Here is a 20,906-nt window from a genome sequence, read left to right as displayed (position 1 = left end):
AGTTATCTACGCAACCTACCACACGGACTGCTACAACTTGAGCTATAGGACTAACTACATCAGCTGGCAGCAGCAGAACACATTCCAGAGGGGTGATGGGCCAGTGGCACCATGTTCTGGGGCCAGTGGGTAGCAGGAGCAGGCCAGCCCAGCTTTCTCTCCCCTCCTCCCCCAACCTTCTGGGAAGAGGAGCACTCTGCCCCAGCTGGCACCACCAAAAGAGGGATGGTCTGCTGGGATTGTGTGCTGGTTTGGGGGCTCTAAGAAATCCACTCAGCTCTCCCTCCCCTCTGAGAGTTGGGGGAAGATCCTGTCCCATGTGGTACCCACAAGGTGGGGGTGGAATGGAATGCTGGAACCATATGCTGAGTCCAAGGATAATGGTGCCCGGACAGCAGCTCACAGATATTCCCAGTAAAGTAACAGCAGTGTGGGCCTAGCTCTTTAAAATGTTCAGACTTAATTATTTGAGCAGACTCCCAACATATTCCAGAGGAATACAAGCAAGAGAAGGGAAATTGTGATTTTTAATCAATTATAACTATGTTAAACCTGAATGGAATTTCATGGGATGAAGACAAGGTACTTCCCCAGCCAAGAATTTTCTCCCTGCCTAATTTCAAAGGCCTGCTGCAAACACTGGATGTGTTAAACCTTCTTAAGGTTGCAATAATCTTTTCTAATGGAAACCCAAGTATAAAGGTCCCTACCAGCGCCTCCTATAATACTCATTCATCGCACAGTGCACAAAAATACTTGATTGTTTTAAGATGAAGCTTTTAAATCAAGAGTTTATGCAATCTAAGATAAAATATTTTATAGCAGCCTCTAAAAATTCTATTTGCCCACTCAATGGATTAAGTTTTTTTTGATGGATGTGTTGAATGTCATTTTCATCATAATGGGAAGGCTGGTGAGTAGATAATGTGCTTAGGCAGGTGAATTTTCATGATGATTTTGTAAGCCTGTTCTATTGGGCTCTCAGAAAAAAGACGACGACAGTGGAATAAATCATAGCAGTAACATTGGTTTTGCCACCATGCTTAAAATAAAATTTACAAGATATGCCAAATTAAGACAGATAAAAATTGTTAGGAAGTGATGTTTTGTTTACAGTCACTTTGTCTTTTTTTACCAAGTTTATTTGTAGGTAGGTACTGTTCACATTGAGGCAATAAATACAAGAACATATGTGATTTTTTTTTTAAATGTGCCCTTTGACTGTCAATTTCTCCCAAACAGGTGTTGGCTAAATGATTATAAATTGGCCTCTGGATACACCTCTTCAACTGAGCCGTACAGGACTGGTGATAATATAATTAGACTTAAAAACATCAGGCTGGTGAATGCTTTCCATCTGTTTGGCAATAATGTTTAGTTAACAATAGTCTTTAAAAAAAAGCACCTTCAACTTCAGCTCTTAAAGTTATTTATAGGGCCATTCTTAACACACCAGCACTCTTGCTAACAAGAGCTTTAGCCACTTGGAAATTATTAGCCATACGGCTGTATACGAAAAGGAATGTCTGCATTTAACATCTGTATCTCATGCATCAACCTCATTTAAAGTCACTTCTTAATGAACAGTTCTATGGCTCTGTATTAATATTATAGTTGCATGCACAAAGATCATAAGGAGCCAAACATTTTTTTTTAATACCAACAGTAGGCCGATCAGTAATGAAGCTGTCAGCATAAAGGACAAAATAATAGCTTCTTTAACCCTCAGACAGGATTTGTTCATTTGTAGAATACAACACACCAATTTAAAAACTGCTCATGGGTTTGCTCACCTTTATAAAGACAAAAATCTAATTTGGTACTAATTTGATACAATTGTCTTTCCAATAAAAGGCTCCTAAAGCCATATTTTATTTCATGATAAAACAAGTGCTATAACTAAAACTGTCATGAAATAATTACCTTTGATGGCATACCTTATTGCACGAATACAATTAATGTATTCCTCCCTTTCATGTTTCACACTTGCTTATCAGAACTGTATTAACATACGGCATGCCAGAGCAGACTACCAACTCTTCGCCCTATAGTAGTAACATATAGAATGACCGCCACTAACTGGAATAAAGCAGACAACCTGTCCCTTAAGGGCTAGCTTCAGCTGTTATATTATAACATCACAAGACTAGCAGCTACTCTTTTTCAACCGTAACAGAATAGGTTTTAACAGATAATAGTTCCGTGTCGCTGAGGTTCACTAGCTGGACTGATTAACCAGCCTCTCCAACCAGCCACCATTCCTTTGCTTTTTCTCTCCAATCAAGCATTATAACTCCTGTTTGGTCTTGTTTTCTCTTTTAACTCAAAGCTGAAATCAGTTTCCACAGATTTGAAAATAATCCACTGCTCTATTTTGTTTGCTAGAGAATTACTATTTATTTATTATCTCTATAACTTGGCATAACTGATTATTTTGTCATGATGGAAGTTTAGAGAAACTACTAGCGTCACCCATTTATCCTAGGTTGACTGGGTAGATCTAGGATATATTTAACTTACTTTGAAATAACTGCAGTGTAGGGCCCTAACATTGTACGGAAGCAGGTATGCTCATGCAACTTATCAAAACGTAGTCCATAATTGGCCTTATCTGCACAAGTGACAAAAATGGGTAATTACCACACTATTATTGGTATTACCATAACATGTAAATAGCATGCAAATTCAAAAAAGGATGAGCCAGAGAAAGAAAGAGGCACAACCACTTCATTTAGACCCTAGTACATCTACTCTACAAAGCATAGTACTTACACAGCAGAAAAAAACAACCTCCTCTGGGCTAGCTTGCAGGACTACTGCTGTAACCTACTTTTGCAAAGATGAGACATAAATCCAGTGGGTTAAGCACCAACTTGCTCTCAACATCAGAGCCTTCGCTTCTCAGACTTTGGGGCCAAACATTGTTTACTGGTATTGTCACAGTAGGAGTTATTTATACTGGCATTCCTCCATATTTCTGCAGAGGAGAGTGCAGGTGTATGTTTCTTAGAGATTTTTGGTAGGATTTCCTTTCAAAACACATAGCAACCAGGGTCAGTGAGCTCCCCCATAAACAGGCTTGACTTGAGAACATGAAGTTCCATGGCATGTTCCTTGTCCCAATACTCTATCCAAAATGATGGCATCAGGAGCATCAGCAACAGCAGATTGTGGACAGACACTTCTCTTATGTTATGTTAGGAAGCCAATCTGTTCCTGGCGTTCAGATGCTTATGGAAGCTGTTGGGTAAGGATGACTGTAGCGTGAACTGTGAGGTCTAATACCTTATAACAATGAACTGTCACCTACAGTATTATGCATCCATCTTCATAAGGGAGGCAACATAAGTGCTACGCCAGATTTTCGCCATTTATGGCAAGTGAGACTGTGATACAAAAGGAGACTATGCAAACCCTATTTGTCATCATAATGTGATATTGGTTTAGGCTTTAAAATCCTCCAATATAGCATGTTACTACCAAGAAAAAAAAACATAGGTAGGCAGTGCTACAAGAGCCAATTTGAAACTACACAGGAAGTTGACAGGCAAATAATATTGCAACATTAGCACACTCAAGTGTGCTTTGTACAGTATCTTAGCTCTCCCAGGCAGTGTCCCAAAAGGCATATAAACAAAGAATTATTGCCACCTCGCTACCGCAACAAAGGGGGAATCAGTAATCCCTACGGTAATAACATACCAGTTCTTTGTAGCTTGGCAAGCAAGGATTTCCCATTTCATTTTTAAAACTGAAAGTTAATTCTGATGTTACCTGAAACTACTTTTAAAAATAATTGCACTGCAGAGACCTTCAGATAATTAATTTATAATTGTATCCAACAGCTCAGTTTACAAACAATCAAAAACAACTATTTAAATACATTACATACAACTGGAGACAAAATAAAATCTGACTTGTAAATAACCATAGTTTAGCTTTAAGAAAACAGTTAATTTTAGGATTCTTTACGTGCATAGAAATTAGCAAGTGTTTCAGTATGCTAATTTTTTTAATTAAAAGATATTTCTGCAGTAAAAGCTCTTTCATCTGCACTACTGATTCTTCATCAAAGGCTAAGTTTCCAACTTAACACCAGTATAGCCGGTGGCAGCCTGAAGGTTTACCATCTGCTGCCACCCAAAGTCACGGTGGCCACCTTCAGAACATATGCATCAAAGCCTTGAGATAAGAGACTGAAGGAATATTGCAGAAGTCAGCATAAGGGGAATCACAAACCCAGAGGCAGGCAATAGGCAAGTCACCAGAAAAAGAGAACATGGTGAGCCATTAGTCACCCTACAAAACACCCAACCAAGGTCACAGGGGACACTATTGGATCAACTAAGAGCTGCTATAAATGCAATGCTCTCTCTCGGGTGGTTTTAACAGAAATGCAGTTGCCTTACCAACTGCAATTAGGTTCTGCCTTGTTTTAATCTACCGCTGTTGCTGCTTCAATCCTACACACTTTCAGAACAGAACACAACATAGTTACACTAGCTTGAGTTTGTTCTATTTACTTGACCAACATTTATTAAAATAAATAAAAAAATGGCTTCCTATAAAAGTGGATTAAAGTGTGTTGATGTGGGCTACAAATACCTCCTGTATAATCAAATGAAATGCATTACAAATTTTAACTACATATCCTGGTAGTTTAAGGTTTTTGGAGATAAGGCTACCACCAAGGGTATACTTTTAAAAGCTGGCTTTATCCTCTGTTACTGAATTGCAGTTCTACTTTGAAAATAAATGTGCATTAACATTATCACTGGGTTCTATGCTTATTGTATAACTCCAGATCAAATATGCTCCATTTATGAGACCATTTTTCGAACCACAAATCCTCCAAACTCAAGCTGGGATCTGATGACCAAGCTGGATTTTTCTTCTTCTTTGCTTATCACTTCCAGGACTAAAAAGTCAAGTAATAACCTCAGTAATACCTGTGAAATTCCACTGCCATCCAGGAGACTGCACAGGTGTAACTGACCAGAATTTGCTACATAATTTTGTTGATGCTATGGAAGTAGGAATGAAATTCACCTTATTCTCCCCTCAGCTGTGTTGGCAGCGCAAGGCTAATAGGAGGAAATGGTCTATTTAATAGAAATGTATTTTGCCACTAAATATAGTCACTTCAGAGCAGCTTTACCCGACCCCCCACCTTTATTTATATTGTTTTATACTTGCACATACATGCACACACTCAAAGATTTTAAAGCCAAGAAGGCAACTTTAGTAAAGCACTGGGCTGATACTTGTGAAAAAAAAAAACAGATTAGTGCTAATCACTATCTGTGCAGTCAGTGTGATGCCTTCAGTTATCCCTCTTTTTTAGTGATTATCCATAATTAATTTATGCTTTGTGGATTCTCTTGATGAGCAATATTACAGTTAACAAAAGAAAAACCATATTGGTTTAATTACTGAAAGTGCCAAAGAGCAACAAATATCAAAACTCACTTATGTTTTTAGACTTTTAGTTGTGCTGTAAAAGGTGAAAGCTTACTCCCTTGAAAGAGACTGGAAATTAGCCAAAAATTATGCGTGACAATATATCAAGCTGGAGGAGGTATCCAGTGGATTATAATACAGGGTATCATCCATGATGAGACAGTTATTAAATATAAAGCATCAACTGTGCTAAGCAACTTATTAGCATTTAGTAAGACAAGGTCCTTTTCCCAAAGAACAAACTACTTCTACATGGAAGCTGGCAGATGGCCTATAATGAATCAGTGAAATTAAGCATGCATTGTTAGCTTCTTGATTTGGGGGGGGGGGGGGAGAATGGAGAGAAGGGGTTAAATTTATGTTATTTTTCTGTGTTAGGAGAAACTGTTCTTTAGACTGTTCTTATTTAGCATCTTTATTAATTACATGAAATCAAATAGCACAACAAATATTTGCAGCAAGTACTGAAATACAGAGGGACTTAGAAAACAAGAGAGTTTAGAAAACAAGTTAAAAAAAAAAAGATTCTGATGGAAACATGCAGTCCAACACATAAGGGGAGAAATAATCTTAAACACATACTCAATGGGAGGGGACGTCTGGGAACCAGTTGCAAGACCTACTGGAGGGTTAACAGAGCAAATACAACATTAGTTTGCTGTGTGATGGGATTATAAAGGCAAGCCTGGGTGATTCAACACTGCCTACCCCAAGACAATATGTCAGAGCAGGGAGGTAATCATCTCTGTCTGTACAACTGTTGTGTAACTGCACCTGCAGTCAATTCTGTTCACCATATTACCAGAAAGTTATTGACAAATCTAAGGAAGTTCAGAGAAGAGTAACATAAGTGATCAGGGAGCTACAGGGTCTAAAGTATGATTAAAGATTTCAAGTGTGTGTGTGCATGTGTGTGTGTGTGTGTGTGTGTGTGTGTGTGTGTGCGCACACACATGTATGTATAATCTGGCTAAGCGAAAACATATTACATGTGTCAAGTGTGTAAACTCCAAGGAGTGAGATTATTTTCTTTAGTTTAAAAAAACTGGATAGAGCTAGGAATAATAGAATGAAACAAAGGCTGAATATCAGGAGAAGAGACTCTTCTTAACTGTAAGATGTGTTAGGTAAAACAGTTTCCTTAGGAAAGAGGTGGAAGCCTCAAATCTTGGGACATAAAACTAGACTAGATATTAAAATGTATTTTAGGGAACAATTCTGTAATGACAGGGAAATGGATTGAGTGATCCAAATACTTTTCCATCTTTAACTTCTGTGAGTACTATAGTAGATTTGAAATTGCTATAAAACAAGGTCGTTATTTAAGACATTCTGATTACAAAAAAACTACTCTTCAAACAAGTTTTCTTATTTACATTACTAATAATAGCTAGATTAATTAAATTGTAAATATTTAATCTGCTTTTTAACGACTATGACATTTATTTGTTTCCACTGTGTTATGTTTGGGCAATGAAAATAAGACTAGTTGGTTTCATTTTTGTTTACAGTTAGTTTCAGACTTGTTTCTCTTTCCGGTTCTTGTCATCATCATAATGCCACAATAGAGAGAATATGTGACTTGAAATAGTTATGCGATTGTTGTAGCTACATTTTCTCCAAGTCTTTTATGCTCACAGTTACTGTACAAACCCATAACTAACGTTAGGGGAGAGGAAAATCATCAAAATTTAGCAGAATGTTTATCTGACTGCAATGTGCCAAAATATGAGCTGATGTCAAAATAAATTGTGCAACTGCAGTACTGTTTAAACTCTATTCAAAGTAAAACTGAGGATTAAAATACACCTCTACCTCGATATAACGATGTCCTCGGGAGCCAAAAAAAAAAAAATCTTACCACGTTATAGGTGAAACCGTGTTGTATTGAACTTGCTTTGATCCGCCGGAGTGCGCAGCCCCCCCCGCCCCCAGAGCACTGCTTTACCGCGTTATATCCGAATTCATGTTATATCGGGTTGCGTTATATCGAGGTAGTGGCATATTTTAAGCTTCTAAGGGGAATTAGTAAACATGGACTAAGACATAGCTACTGCAATATTAAACATTCATGTACAACAGAGGAACTGTCATAACACAAGCCCATTTTTCCTACCCTTTAATTAAACTCAATTAAACTAACCATAACCTGTTGAATTCAACTAACTATGGTTCTGCAGCATATTAAAAAAAATGCATTATGCAAGCAAGTACCACATGGGTTCTTTACATTGTGTTGTTTTGGGTTTTTGGTTTTTTTTGCATTTCTGCTTTTGAGGCTGACATAAGTAATAATCATATCATACTTTTTAAATAATTAATAATACTGATTTGGGTGTCAGGGTGACTTGTCCCTAGAAATAGAGCATAATAATTTAATATTGGGGATCTGATTTCTCACATACAGCATAACACTGAAAAGAAAACCAAATATTTGTAACGAAGCAAAGTTATATAGTGCAATGAGATTTTTTTCAGCTCTTCAGAAAAATTACAGGAATAGATTTACATCCATGTAAGAAGCCTGTTCAAAGACTTCTCAATTAATTTTAGCAGGACACTGATGATAGTGTTCTAATTCTTAGTGTTTCAGATTATGTTACATTTATTTTAACCAAGAATCTATTGAACAATAAACCTAATTCACACAAGTCTTGGCAGATTGAGCCTGCTACTGAGATCAGAATCATCAGAGAAAATCCAGATAGAAGCCCACTGAAGCCAATTGTGTTTCTCCAGATTTACACCAATACCAACTGCATCAAATTTAGCTGTTTGGGGAAAAAAGTTACGAGACATTGCTTATAGCATCATAGCCCTTGCTTAACTAACTCTGCTTTTAAGGGCTACAAGATGAATCTTTAAATAGAATGAATCTAAATAACACAGGGTTGCCCACTAAAGAATAAGACATTGGGCTTGAAACAGCATTGTTAAAGTGTCTGCAGTACCATGGAAAATCAGTTTCTTCAGGGGCTGATTATAGCTTCAAAGTAAAGAGTTGCTTGCCGGGGCAGAAACTCAGCATAGATTCTGCAACACATAAATATTTTGAACTAAATAAGTTATGAAAGAAAAGTTTTCTACTTCAAAAAGGAGTCTGCAGGTTTAAGATGCTTTACTGTGCTTATGTAACTGATTACATTTGGTCAGGGGGTATCTATAGTTAGACACACACAAGCCCACTCTTTGGCACGATACATTAATGCTCACAGGAGTTACATTCACATATCCACAATAGATTAGAGCCCTGAACATTCAAAGGACAAGATCCTCATTTTTCAGTAGATTAAAATACCATTTGCAAAAAAAACTATTCACAGGAGGGCCCTTCCTGTTGTAAAAATATAAAAGCCTGTGCCGAGTATAGCAGCACACTGTTTACTTTTGAAGCAAACAGCCCAAATGAAAAAAAGATAAGAAAGCCATGGCCAAAATTTTCCAGAATTGACTAGCAGTTTTGGGTGCCCAGCATGAGACAGCTTGAAGGAGCCAGAGTTTCAGAAAATGATGAGCACCTTATTTTCTGAAAATCAGGCTCTTTCCAGACATCTCAAGTTGAGGGCACACACAAAAAAGTCACCCCAGTTCCTTTTTTAAATCTTGGCAGTATATCCAACCAAGGATTCTCTCAGTGTCTGAGAAAAGTTCCAGAAAAGCTGTTTTTTCCTGAGTCATCACTGGAGTTGCACAGTTGCAACTCCACAACATCTAGCAACAGTAGGAGCACTACGATATAGACTGTCCACCAGCATTTTTACCGTATTAACTTTCCTCAAAACAAATCTAGATGCTAAACACCACAATGGCACAAATTCCATTAGTCCATCTCCATTGGCGATCTCATTATTAGGACCAAGGAAGTTGTATCATGACTAGAACAAAGATTAGGAGATTGTCAGAAAAAGCTCTGTGTGATGCAGACCTGGTTACCCCCTGTTGTGTCCCAAGTCATTATAAACTACTTTAAGGCAACTGTGCTACAGTCCTGAAAGATCAGGCTGTCACATGATTTTGCCCCATCTTCACAGACAAAACACATTATAATATGGTTTGGGCTAAATGTTGCAAATAGATGCTCCCACATGGCTGCAATTGAGACGAGACCAAAGTTTCGCTAGCCTGCTGATTTGTACTTAAGCACTGCAACACATAGTATAGCGTCTGTTAAAGTACCTACTTCTCAGAAAACCCTGCCTTTGAGATGCCACTTGTTTCATTTTTAAGAGGACTCTGCATTCTGTAGATGCTAACAGTACATCACAAGCCTGTTCAGGGAAGAGCAAAACTATTTAAAGAGTTCATATGAGGGAGACCAGTTAACATGGGATATCTTGCTTTGCAGCCAGGAGCCAGCTGACAAGTCACAGATATACACCACACTAGCTGCTGAAATGGATCAGGAGCGTAGCAATGTTTTGGAAAGGTACATGTCATACATAAATGGTGTTTCCTTCATATGGATGTTCTCCCACACCTTGGTCTAGAGGTGGTTTTACAAGGTAAGCAGCAATGGGCACACTTAGGGCTTGTCTACACTTACTGGGGGATCGACGAGCGATGCATCGGCAGTCAACTTAGCGGGTCTAGTGAAGCCCCGCTAAATTGACTGCAGATCACTCTCCCATCTACTCCTGTACTCCACTTGATTGAAAAGAGTAGGGGTATGTCTACACTACCTGCCAGATTGGCGGGTAGCAATCGATCTATCGGGGATCGATTTATCACATGTAGTGTAGATGTGATAAATCGATCCCCGATCGCTCTCCCATGGACTGCTGAACTCCAGCAGTGCGAGAGGCGGAAGCAAAGTCGACGGGGGAGCTGCGGCCGTCAATCCAGCACCGTGAAGTTGTGTATCTTAGATCGATCCCCCGCCCCCGCAGTGTAGACCAGGCCCAGAGGGAGTTGACAGGAGAGCATCTCCTGTTGACATCGTGTAGTCTGGACCCTGCGGTAAGTAGGTCTAAGCTACATCCATTTGAGTTACGCTATTCACGTAACTCAAATTGCATAGCTTAGATCGAATTTCCCCTGTAGTGTAGACAAGGCCTTATACCCTGTGCCAAGCATTAGCAGTGAGAGATGAGACTGTCTGCTCTGCAAGGATATTAAAGATGCCATAGAAGGAGTAGAGGTTTGCCTCCATATCTTCGACCAAACCTGACTGTTGTGCCGTGCACTGGCTGAATACCTATTTATGCACACTAGCCCAGTAGTAGCTGCTTTTCTGTGGTGAGTGAAACTTCAAAGTATTATGGGATCCTTTAGACAATCTAATATTTATAAATTTACTTGTGACATGTCTATATTACGTACACACTTGTACTCACTGGAGTATGCTTGCTTTCAGTGTCACTAGTTACATTAGTAGTTTACGCACATGTTTAAACTCTCCCAAAATTGGAGCCTTAGAATGAGCGTATTGGGGGTGCATGAAGAAATGGGACATAAGTGTACACAATGATTTACAGTGAGGGTAAAAACAAACACACAGTCCTTGTACTACATTCATAAGAAACACTTGTGTATGAATATAAAATGTGTGTATATAAAACATAACATACTCTATGATTAAGCTCCTTTGGGGCAGGGATTGACTTTATACTTGCTCTAAAACACTAGGCACACACTTATGACACTATAATCAAATGATAAAAACAAACTGTAGCTCAGAGTAAGATTAAAACTTAGAAGAAGTGTAGAGAGCCTGGGAGCAGGTATACAAGTAGACAGACATCCGAAAACGTCTTGCTCCATCTCTGAACAATAATTCAAATTTAACTCTGCCCCCTATGGCATACTAGCTGGCTGTCTATACAACAAAACACTGTTAGAATGCATGCCATGGTGATGTCTCCAATATTAAATCTCTTGTTTTCTGTCATCCCAGTAACCTTGTCTCTTTGCAGAAGAAGTTCTGATTCCAGGATCTGGATATATCAGGCCTGTACCTAGAAGCTTGCTAGATAGGAATCTAGTGATATCTGGCAGATTTAGTTAGCCCGTGGAATAAAGGAGCTTGGCCCTACAAGGTGTTGAGCATCACTTCCAAGTTACTAATCATTTCCGTCTTAAAGACCACAAAATACTGAAAGACATTTGAAGAGGTCTTACTCCATCTCTCTACAATATCATCATAGCCTTGTATGCCCAGGTATGGACAATTCCTAAGGCTCTAGGCTGCCTGTTCTATCTCTCCTTATGGGGGATTATGAGGTTAGGTAGTTCCTGGATCCCCCATAGTCTTAAAGATTTATACAATGCACACAGCTAACAGCTATAATCAGCTTATCAAACTGGTCTTTCAATTGCTCCTTAATAAATATACAGAGAGAGAAACACTAAATAGATTAGACATGAAGGTCCTTGCATGTTGTGAAAACAAGGTTAAAATCTGAGTGTATATAGCCAGAGGAGAAAAGATAGTAGTTATGGATGCAATTAAAACAGTATAGGCAAAAAAAAAATCCAAATCGCTATGTTCAGACTAACAAAAGAGAGGAGCAAATTCAGAACTAAGAGTGTAGCAGCAATTTTTAATAATACAAGTTATAAATGGGTCATGTGACCTGAAATACAAAGCACACAAGCCAGGGATCACTCAAGGAACAATCAAAAGGCATCAGGGGAATGGAGTGGCAACAAGGAAATGAGTCATTACAAGTTGAATTAGTCGTCTCATTACTGATTAATATATCATCTTAAATGTAATTGGTAAAGGGATAACTAATCGGTGAGATCAAAACAGTGCAGCTACTTTATGCACTGTTATTCTTTCAGTCACTTAATTAGGCTTGCAAAAGATCTGTATGGTCCATTACAGTTGACACATTACAGAGGGATATTACCCTGGGATTTTGGGAGATTTTATCTGAATGAGTCAACAATTAGTTTGACTTGTTCTAGATCTCTGCCTTGGCTGGGGATTTGAATTCAAGGTTCTAAGAGGAGAGAGAGCAAATATCTTTTTCACTGTGGTTCCTCCTCCTCAAGTTTCCATATTGCACGGACCGTGGGAAAGTGCATGAATTTTTACCCTTCTGTATTTCAAATGACCATCGGTTTAATAAACTGAAAATGTATCGACGTGTCCTTATCCCAGTATTGTAACAGTGACATTATTTTCAAAAACCAGGCCCCATCCTACTGAATGCCACCAAACATGTACCTTATCCTTTAGCTCAAATATATTTTGCATGACCTTACATGAATTGCTTAGATAAAAGCCTTTTTTCTTCTACTTTTGTTATTTTAAAGTGCAGATGCATTTGAGTCATTTTCCCCTTTTGTTTCATATCCTTAAGATCCACAGCTTCAAAGACAAAATGTCAGCATGCAGTCGATTTATGACTGAACTCTTGAAGAGACACTGAAGAATTACCTTGTCAATCACCCCAAGGACTCTGAAGGCCTTCAGTTCCTCGGCAGGGCTCCTTAGGTTCCAAGAGGGCCTTGAACTTAGTGATCCTGGAGGCTAATGGAAGATATCAAAGATTACACATCAATCAGGGTGGTACTTGAAGGAAGACTGCCTGCTGTAGCAAATGCCAGGCCGAAGGAAACAAAATTTATCATAAATAAGAGAGAGTGGAGATGAAAGGAGAACTTTTCTGTTTGTCCTTAAATGTAAGAAAAGTTGCAAGTAAATAAATCAAGATAACATTGAAAATAAAATTTTAAAATAGAAAAAGAAATGAATTTATATAGTTTCCAATGCTTTGCAGAGGTAAAGAAACTTTGTAACAAATAGCTGAGCTCCCACTGGCAACAATAATCAATCAGAGCCTTATAGTTATTCTGGATTCACAATAGTTCAGGGCTTAAGGGACAGGAAAAAGGAAATTAGACGCTTTATAAATTACAAGAACACAAAATACAGAATGCTAAATAGTGCTCTTTTTGTTTGATGGCAAGTGGTCTCTACTCATGTCAGTCATAAACCCTGATGTAATAAGGTTCACAACACAATGATCCCCAAAGCAGCCTTAGCCAAAGGTAGCTATGCATTACCCACCCAGAAATAAGTCACACTGAAATCGATGAGAGTGCATGTTAACTATTCAAGTAGTTAACATGTTGTTGTTGTTTTTTGGTCCCCACTGTGTTTTGTGAACTATCAGGATGTAACTTACACAGTCTGTGTGTCAGGCATATGTGTTCACTGCTGTATACACAAACTTGCATAATACAAGCCCTGCTATTCTCTCCATCTCCCTTGCATACCTGGAATAACAGAATTTCACCTGAAAACAAAGTTTGGACTTTACTCCCGACAGAACTTGTGGTGAAAAGGGAAAACATTCTGCAATTTGTAGCACTAGCTCAACTAAAGATGACAGGTTACCTGCAGTGTCGTGCTGTGCCCCAGGGATCTGGAGTGGGAGAAACCCAGCTGAGACCTGCCAGACACATCACTTTCTCCATCCCTTTAGAAGCCACCGAATGGCTTCTATGGTGTCACTGAGAGAGGAATCCAGGCCACAGAGAACACACTCCTTTCTCACCAACCTGCTTGCCTATGTTAGATCGTCAGGTGCTGGCTCACTTCCATCTGCCTATCCAGCAGTTGTGGTAGGAGGGGGGGGTTCAAGTGCAAGCAACTTGGAACACGGACCTGTATCTGTTTACTTGCTCCACAGATCACCATGCACACCTATGACACTTGAACAAGTCATATTTTCAAAAGGTTCTAGCCACTTACCTGCCCTAACAAAGAATAATTAGATCCTTCCCTCCAAAAAAAATCAAGTATACAGCCTCCGCACAGAGTCACAGACACCAACCCGCTACCTACAAATAAGACAGCTTCCAACGGCTTTACAGATTAAAATATTAAACTGAAGCAAAGCTCTTTTGTAAAATTTATCTTTTTCCCTGTGGAGAGGTGTAGTTTTCTGAACAAGAAGGAAAGGAAAGTTCCAAACCTATCACCTTCAGCAGCTACAGTTGAGGAAAACTAACTCCAGATGAACCCACCCTGCCAGATGGAAATAAAGAGCTAACAGCAAGGAGGAGTGACGGGAAATCTGAGGTAAACTGTGATCCAGAATAACAAGACGAACATTCCCAAAAATGAGTGAGCCTCTGAGCCTGGCCAGTAACCGCTGTCCAAAAAAAGCCACCCTCTTCATCCTCACCTAAACAAACTTCATGTCAAACACTATGTATGTCAACATTTGAGGGCATGTGTCACTATTCTCACCATGTTTTCTTACGATTGCTGTAGACAAGAAGATCAGCCATGCAACCTAGTTCTTGACAGTGACAATCAAGGAGTCAGGTCTATTCCTCTGGTTCTCTTTTTGCCCACAATAATGCCCGCCTCCTTCTTCACAGCACTTTACATGCTCTTTTAGGTGTCTCAGTTGTCCCCACATTCCCACTTCTGATCAGAACTCAGTTTCCATCTCTGTGGGCCATTGGATAGTGGTTGTCCCCAATGTAACAATCTACGTAAATTAATTCCAACAATCTCAAATAAAAGCAAAAACTTTATTTGGCACAAGAGTAGAAGAGAGACAAAAATCAAGAATGAATAATAAAGTAAAATAAATGCTTAGATACTAGCATAATAGTGCCACTAGATGGACAAAGCTTGTGTTACCAAGTAAGTGGATTAAGTCAAGAACAAAATTTGCTCAGCTAAAGTGAAGCTTCTCCTAGCTAGTCAGCTTTGAATGTTATCAAGGACAGATGCATGTTTCTCTCTTTCCTCCCCTTTTTCTTCAGATGTATTCCTTTTAGGTCTGCAAAGGAGGCATTTGTCCAATTCAGTACTAAATGATAGAGGGTGGTTCCATTGCCCTTGGGGGGGGGGGGTCCTTGTACAGTAATACCTGTTTCTTCCTGTTACCCAGCCATAGTGAATTTTTACTATACAAACTGTAATGGGTTCCTCATATTGTCTTCCTGCTCACTTTCCAAAAATACTGGATTTGCATTCAATCAAGATTTTCCTCACTTCCAAGAGCATTTGGCCCAAGGAAAGACAACAAGCAGGAAGTTCACAGAACATCTCTGTTTAGTTATGACACCTCTTGGAAAAGGGTGATCCATTGCTATGTAGATGTGGATAACAGACCACAATATTAAAATTCTCTCAAGTACAATTGATATACGTATTAAGACATCATCTCTCACAAAATGTTTCTCACTTAGAATGTCCCCATAAATGTATTTGTGGTCTCTTATTACAGAAACAGTTCCTCTTCAAAACAAGATTGAGGAGGCAGGGTGGGAGCGGGGGAAGGTTAAGATTTACTTTGGATTAGGGGGGCTTAATTTTATCTGATTTTTTAAAGCTTTGCTTTTTAACTGCAACAATATCTTTAAACTGCTCTTAGGGCTGTGAAAAATAAGACAAAAGAATTTTCTGCCATTTTTGTCCTTACTTAATACAAATGTAGACAGACAGGAAGTTTGACACTTTTATGTTTACTACCTGGGAGCAGTCATTGACAATCACACACAGTTTAGTGTGACTGCAGCAAAAATACAAACTAAGAACAGATGAGTCCCACGGGAACTGGATGGGGAAGGGCAAAGTAGAGATATATTAAGAAAGTCTTGAAATAGGATTTTTTTTTGCACAAGTAAGCTCAGCTAAGGATATCTGCTTAAAAAGATGGAAGCTACCTCAAAAAGCAATTTAATACTGACAGAAGCTGCTGAATGCCCCAACTCAGTTTACTTTATAAACTGTGGAGTATGAAGTAAAAATACTTAAAACCCACTGACAGCACTTTTTAGAACCAGGTATCCTGCATAATATTACAAAAAGTAAACTAAATCAAGATGCACCAAAGAATTTAAAAAAAAAAACTATAAAAAGTTACCAGAAAGGACTAATGTGTTTAGGGTACATACAGAAGGTTATCTAATTTTAAAAACGGTTTTGAGACAACTAAAAGCCAAGAAATTCAGACAGACAGACAGACAGACAGACAGACAGACAATCTTACAGATTCAATTTCAGAGAAATGAAACTAAAGCCTACCCCAGAAACTGATCCATCTTCAGAGAAGGACTTCTGGTATAGGCTGGAAATTTTTTCAGCACGCATTAGATATTCTGCGGTCTTCCTCTTCACTGCTTCTCGACGAGTTGGACTTGACTCACCTAGATGGAGTAACAGAAAATAGTGAGGGGGGGGTTGTTTTGTTTTTGGGGTTTTTTTTTAAGTGTTTCCATATATTTGGGCAAAGAGATTGACTTGATTTTGCCGTCTTTGGCTCCAGCCTTATTCATGGATTCTGATAGCCAAGCCCAATAATATTCGATTCCATATTCTCTGATTTGGGTATTCTGGCAAAGATACAGTTTAAGCCTCATTACATACTCAAATAAATGAAAACTCTTACCTTATTTTTGCCAGTTTGGTGTCAGTTTCCATGGAAACAAAATTAAGAACTGGAGGCAGCAAGTGAAATGGACTCTGTATCCATGGAAATCAGATTAGTGCATATACGGTAAAGGTTATAAATTACTATTTTAAAAAACAGAAGAGGCAAAACTTGCTTATTTCCATCCTTCCGACCTATACTTCCATGAAAATGGGGTCAGAAATGCCACCAATAGCCAGGTGAAAGTGAGAACTCTCACAGATTTCAGCTGCTGGCTGCTCCCTTCCTTTTGAGGCTAAAAAGTTTCAGGTGGTCACCAGCCAGGATGACAAGATGGAACCACTCCGCCCGCAGGCAAGATACAGCAGTAGCAGCCTGATGAGAATTCAAGCCCCCTCCTAGCAGTTCGGAGTAAGGGCTGGGCTTCTAAATAGGGCACTGTGCCTGAATCTTATTAGCAGCTTCATCATCTTTCATATCAACTGCTGGATAATAAGGTTCTGGAAAAATTTTCCAAAATATCACTGTTGTCTTCCACTTAGGAAAGAATAAACTGAATGTGTCTTGTTTAAACAAATGCAGGCTACTGATGAGAGCACTGATATATATGGTCTGTAAACATGGGCCCTGGCCCTAGCTCCACCCATATGTCACCCTCTCCCCAAAGCCAGCAGGTGCTCAGCTCCAGACGAAGTCCAGCAGCCCAGCATTGGGGCCAATGCTGAGGCTGGCGAGGCCGGCACTGGGGGCAGCCCGGCGCTGGGACTGGTGGGGCGTCCAGGGCAGTTCGGCAGGGGCTCCTCCGGCCGTGGGAGCGGGTGCTTGGGGCTCTGGCAGATGGGGGATTGGGAGAGGGAGGGGCCTTGGGTAGAAGGGATGAGGCCTCATGACTAGCCACCCATGAGTGTAAAAATGCAAATAATATACTTTTTAAATTCTCAAAACTGGCTTCCAGTCCTGTTGCTTCTGTCTGTAGAAGGAAACTTTATCTTGTACAGATGTCTGCAACTTCCTTAGAGACAGTCATCAACTCCTTCGACATCCATCAAGACTTGTTTCTCAGGAACAGCTAATTTGTTTATATTAGTAGTATTTGGCTTCTCTTCAGCCAGCATTTTCAGTTCACCAGAAGATTTTAAGACTAGTATAAAAGTCAAGCTACTGCTGTAATTGTTGATTATGTGTTTTTAGTGTGGATGTTTATCACTGTTTACCTATTTTTCTCCTCAATGTCTCAGTTATTTTAGAGCAACCAACACACAAGATGGCATGTCCCTATGAGTTTTCATTGTTCTCTCCTATTTTCATTCAACATTAAACTTCACTTCATCACTCCGGATAGGAAAGAGTGTAGTAATATTTATTTTCTTAAATATTATGAGTTATTCACTCATTTAAAATTTTACCATACCAGAAAGGACTGTATTTGCAAACAGGTGAAAACCCTTTGAATAGAAACCTCTCTCTCATGGCTGACAGAAAAGCTGATCTCAATACTTACCAGTTCAGCCTTTAAATGCTTCAACACAAGGTCTGTCTTTGAGCGAGAATAGGAGAATCAAATAAGTTTGTGGAGTTCGGTTTATTTTATTTTCTAAATTTACATTAGTTTGATCTCCAATTTTTAAAAATCCAAGAAAGGCAGCTGGTATTTTTTCATAACCTATCAGTCCAATCACTCCTTAACATACCAAGATTTTCTGGCACATCTAATATATAGCACATGTGGACCGTGTAAAATAGGCTACCAAATTAAAAGAAGATTTGAATAATAAAATGTTTAAAAACCTGTGACAAAACACTTAGATTATGATGATGAACAATCCACACAACTAAACGCAGACTCTAGCATTTATCCCAGGTTTTCATTTCTTGTAGCTCCTCATTTAAATAAGGTATTGCGATAAGATGACAGACAGACAAATTCCTATGTTCAAGATCTTTCGCAACAGTTGTGCGTACGTCACACGTCAGAGAAATGCAGAGGGGTTGTATTTGTATGTTTTATAGGAATGAACTATTGATCAAAGTATCCAAAAACTATCCAAACTTTTTTTAAAAATTAAGAGGGCAAAGTAATTTTTTCTAATACAAGCTTTTTATTTTAAAATATGTTTTTAGGAACATTTTATTCATATTTCCAACAGAGATCATGTGGTCACTTTTCAATATGGAGTCCTGAATCATTGATATGAGCATCTTTTATTAAGATTTACACCTCAGAAATATTTTTTTAAATAGTAGCAACCAAGAAGTGTTAAAGCCTTTGACTAATCTTTACAACTGATCATACAAGTCCATCCTGCTTAAACTACTATTAATTTTTCATTTAGGTGTTTTCCTAGCGACTAGAAGATTTGTGTTTCATCTGATCAGTATCAAAGCTCTCCCCACACTCCACCCCATTCACTGGGATTATATCAGCCATGTCATTTTAAATGTTTAAAAACTATGCTGCTGAAGCAAGATATAAAAAAGTGTGGTAATGATGATGACAGAGACCTTTGAATAAAAACCCTTCGAGATTCCTCCCCTCTCTCTCTCTATGCATTTGCTACAGAGCAGCTGTGCCTCACACAGATTCACATGAATGAAAATATTAAGGCGAGAAACCACCCACTTAGTTTATTTTCCATATGACTTTCCTGTAATTATTTTGTAAACTGTTCACACAACAATATATAAAAACATCTGCAAAAACAGGTAATTAATGTGTCAAGCCAAACTAATGCATTTTTATGGTGGCCATGCTTCGTCAACTGTAATTATAACTCTTTTTAAGCAAATGATGATGTGTTTGTTGCAATGTGCAAGTGGTTATTTTAGATTCTCTGTTTACTGTTACCGCAAACAGAATATAAAAACTCTACAGCTACTTTGCTGTGCATAAGCCTCCATCTAAACAAGCAGAAGCAGTCTGCTCCCTCATTTCCCAACAGCTTTGTATATTTCCAAGTAATAAAACACATTTCTTAAAATCAAACTTGGTGTTAGATTGGCTGACCAGGACACCTCTGACCAATTAGAGGTATTCAGTAAATACAGCCAGCAGCCAGCTATTTAGATTTTTAAGAATTATTTAACTCAGACACACTCACAAAAATAGAAATGATCAAAAATATTCAAATAATCTTGAGGGTTTGACACAGACAAAGAGCATGGATATCAGATAATATGCCCCTCCTTAGTCACCGTGTGGTCAACTGATGAAAATGAGATATATAGGCGCAAGAAGCATTTCCACAGAATAATTACAAGAGGTAGCACATGGCATACTAGGAATATTATGAAGAATATCTGGGTTCTAACATGCAGTGAATATATCTTTTAATTGTCAATCTGCTGGATGTCAATGTGCTGGCTACTCAAACTCCAGCTGGTTACTTGTTTAGTCAGTAGATCTTCTTAGATATAAAAAGGAATTATGTTGAGGTGTTGGCAATGAGCTATTGAAAGTGACTTTATAAAATAAACCTGTATTTAAAGTTTACAGATCAGAAAACGCCCATAGGAAACATGTGCCTTGATCAAAAAGTCCTTTTGATAGCCTCAAAATGTGCTCCAAATACTTTCAAGAAGTACCCTGCGTCATTAGACATTTGAGTGACATGCTGCATTTCCCCCAGGATACTGTATAGCATGGACTAAGATGGAAGATTCAGATTGCCAAGGTAGATAGGTAAGTAGCAGGTACTAACAGAAAGAGGAAGAAGAAGAAAAGAAATCACTGAAAAGGTCTGAAAGACATTTAAAGTTAGATGTATACAGCATCAGATGGTCAACAAATGGCTTATCCCCCATATAGAAAGATGCAACCAAAAAGCTTTAAAAAAGGCACAGTAAATAAAAAGAGGGTGCCAGCAACCAACAAGTATTACATAAGGTCAGAAATGATCTCTCTCTCTCTCTCTCTCATTCCCTTCTCTCACCAAGGCTCTCTTCCCATCAAGGGGCTGTCTAACAACCTCCAAGCCTCCACCTGTCTCATAAGTAATATATTCTAGATCGGTTCTTCCTGAAGCAAACACATCGTCCCTTCATACATGCAGTAGTTTGGTTGTACCTTCATTTACCTCACAAAAAGAAAAACTCCTTTAGGGC

At 38.7% G+C, this 20,906-nt stretch overlaps 1 protein-coding gene across 9 annotated transcripts in view; it reads right to left on the bottom strand.

Annotated features, from left to right (window-relative positions):
- RPS6KC1 (ribosomal protein S6 kinase C1) overlaps positions 1 to 20,906 on the bottom strand; it is a 122,523-nt gene that overhangs the window by 44,871 nt on the left and 56,746 nt on the right. For all 9 annotated transcript variants that reach the window (XM_039530574.1, XM_039530577.1, XM_039530580.1 and 6 more), the window contains 2 exons: positions 16,460 to 16,581; positions 12,845 to 12,937 (listed from right to left, as the gene is read on the bottom strand). In XM_039530574.1, the coding sequence (XP_039386508.1) occupies positions 12,845 to 12,937; positions 16,460 to 16,581 (215 nt within the window). The remainder of the gene's footprint in view (positions 1 to 12,844; positions 12,938 to 16,459; positions 16,582 to 20,906) is intronic.

Source organism: Mauremys reevesii, linkage group 3 (genome assembly GCF_016161935.1).
Source record: "Mauremys reevesii isolate NIE-2019 linkage group 3, ASM1616193v1, whole genome shotgun sequence".
NCBI classification, from domain to species: domain Eukaryota; kingdom Metazoa; phylum Chordata; order Testudines; family Geoemydidae; genus Mauremys; species Mauremys reevesii.
The sequence above is the reverse complement of the archived record's forward strand: the minus strand, read 5'-3'. Positions and strand labels throughout refer to the sequence as shown.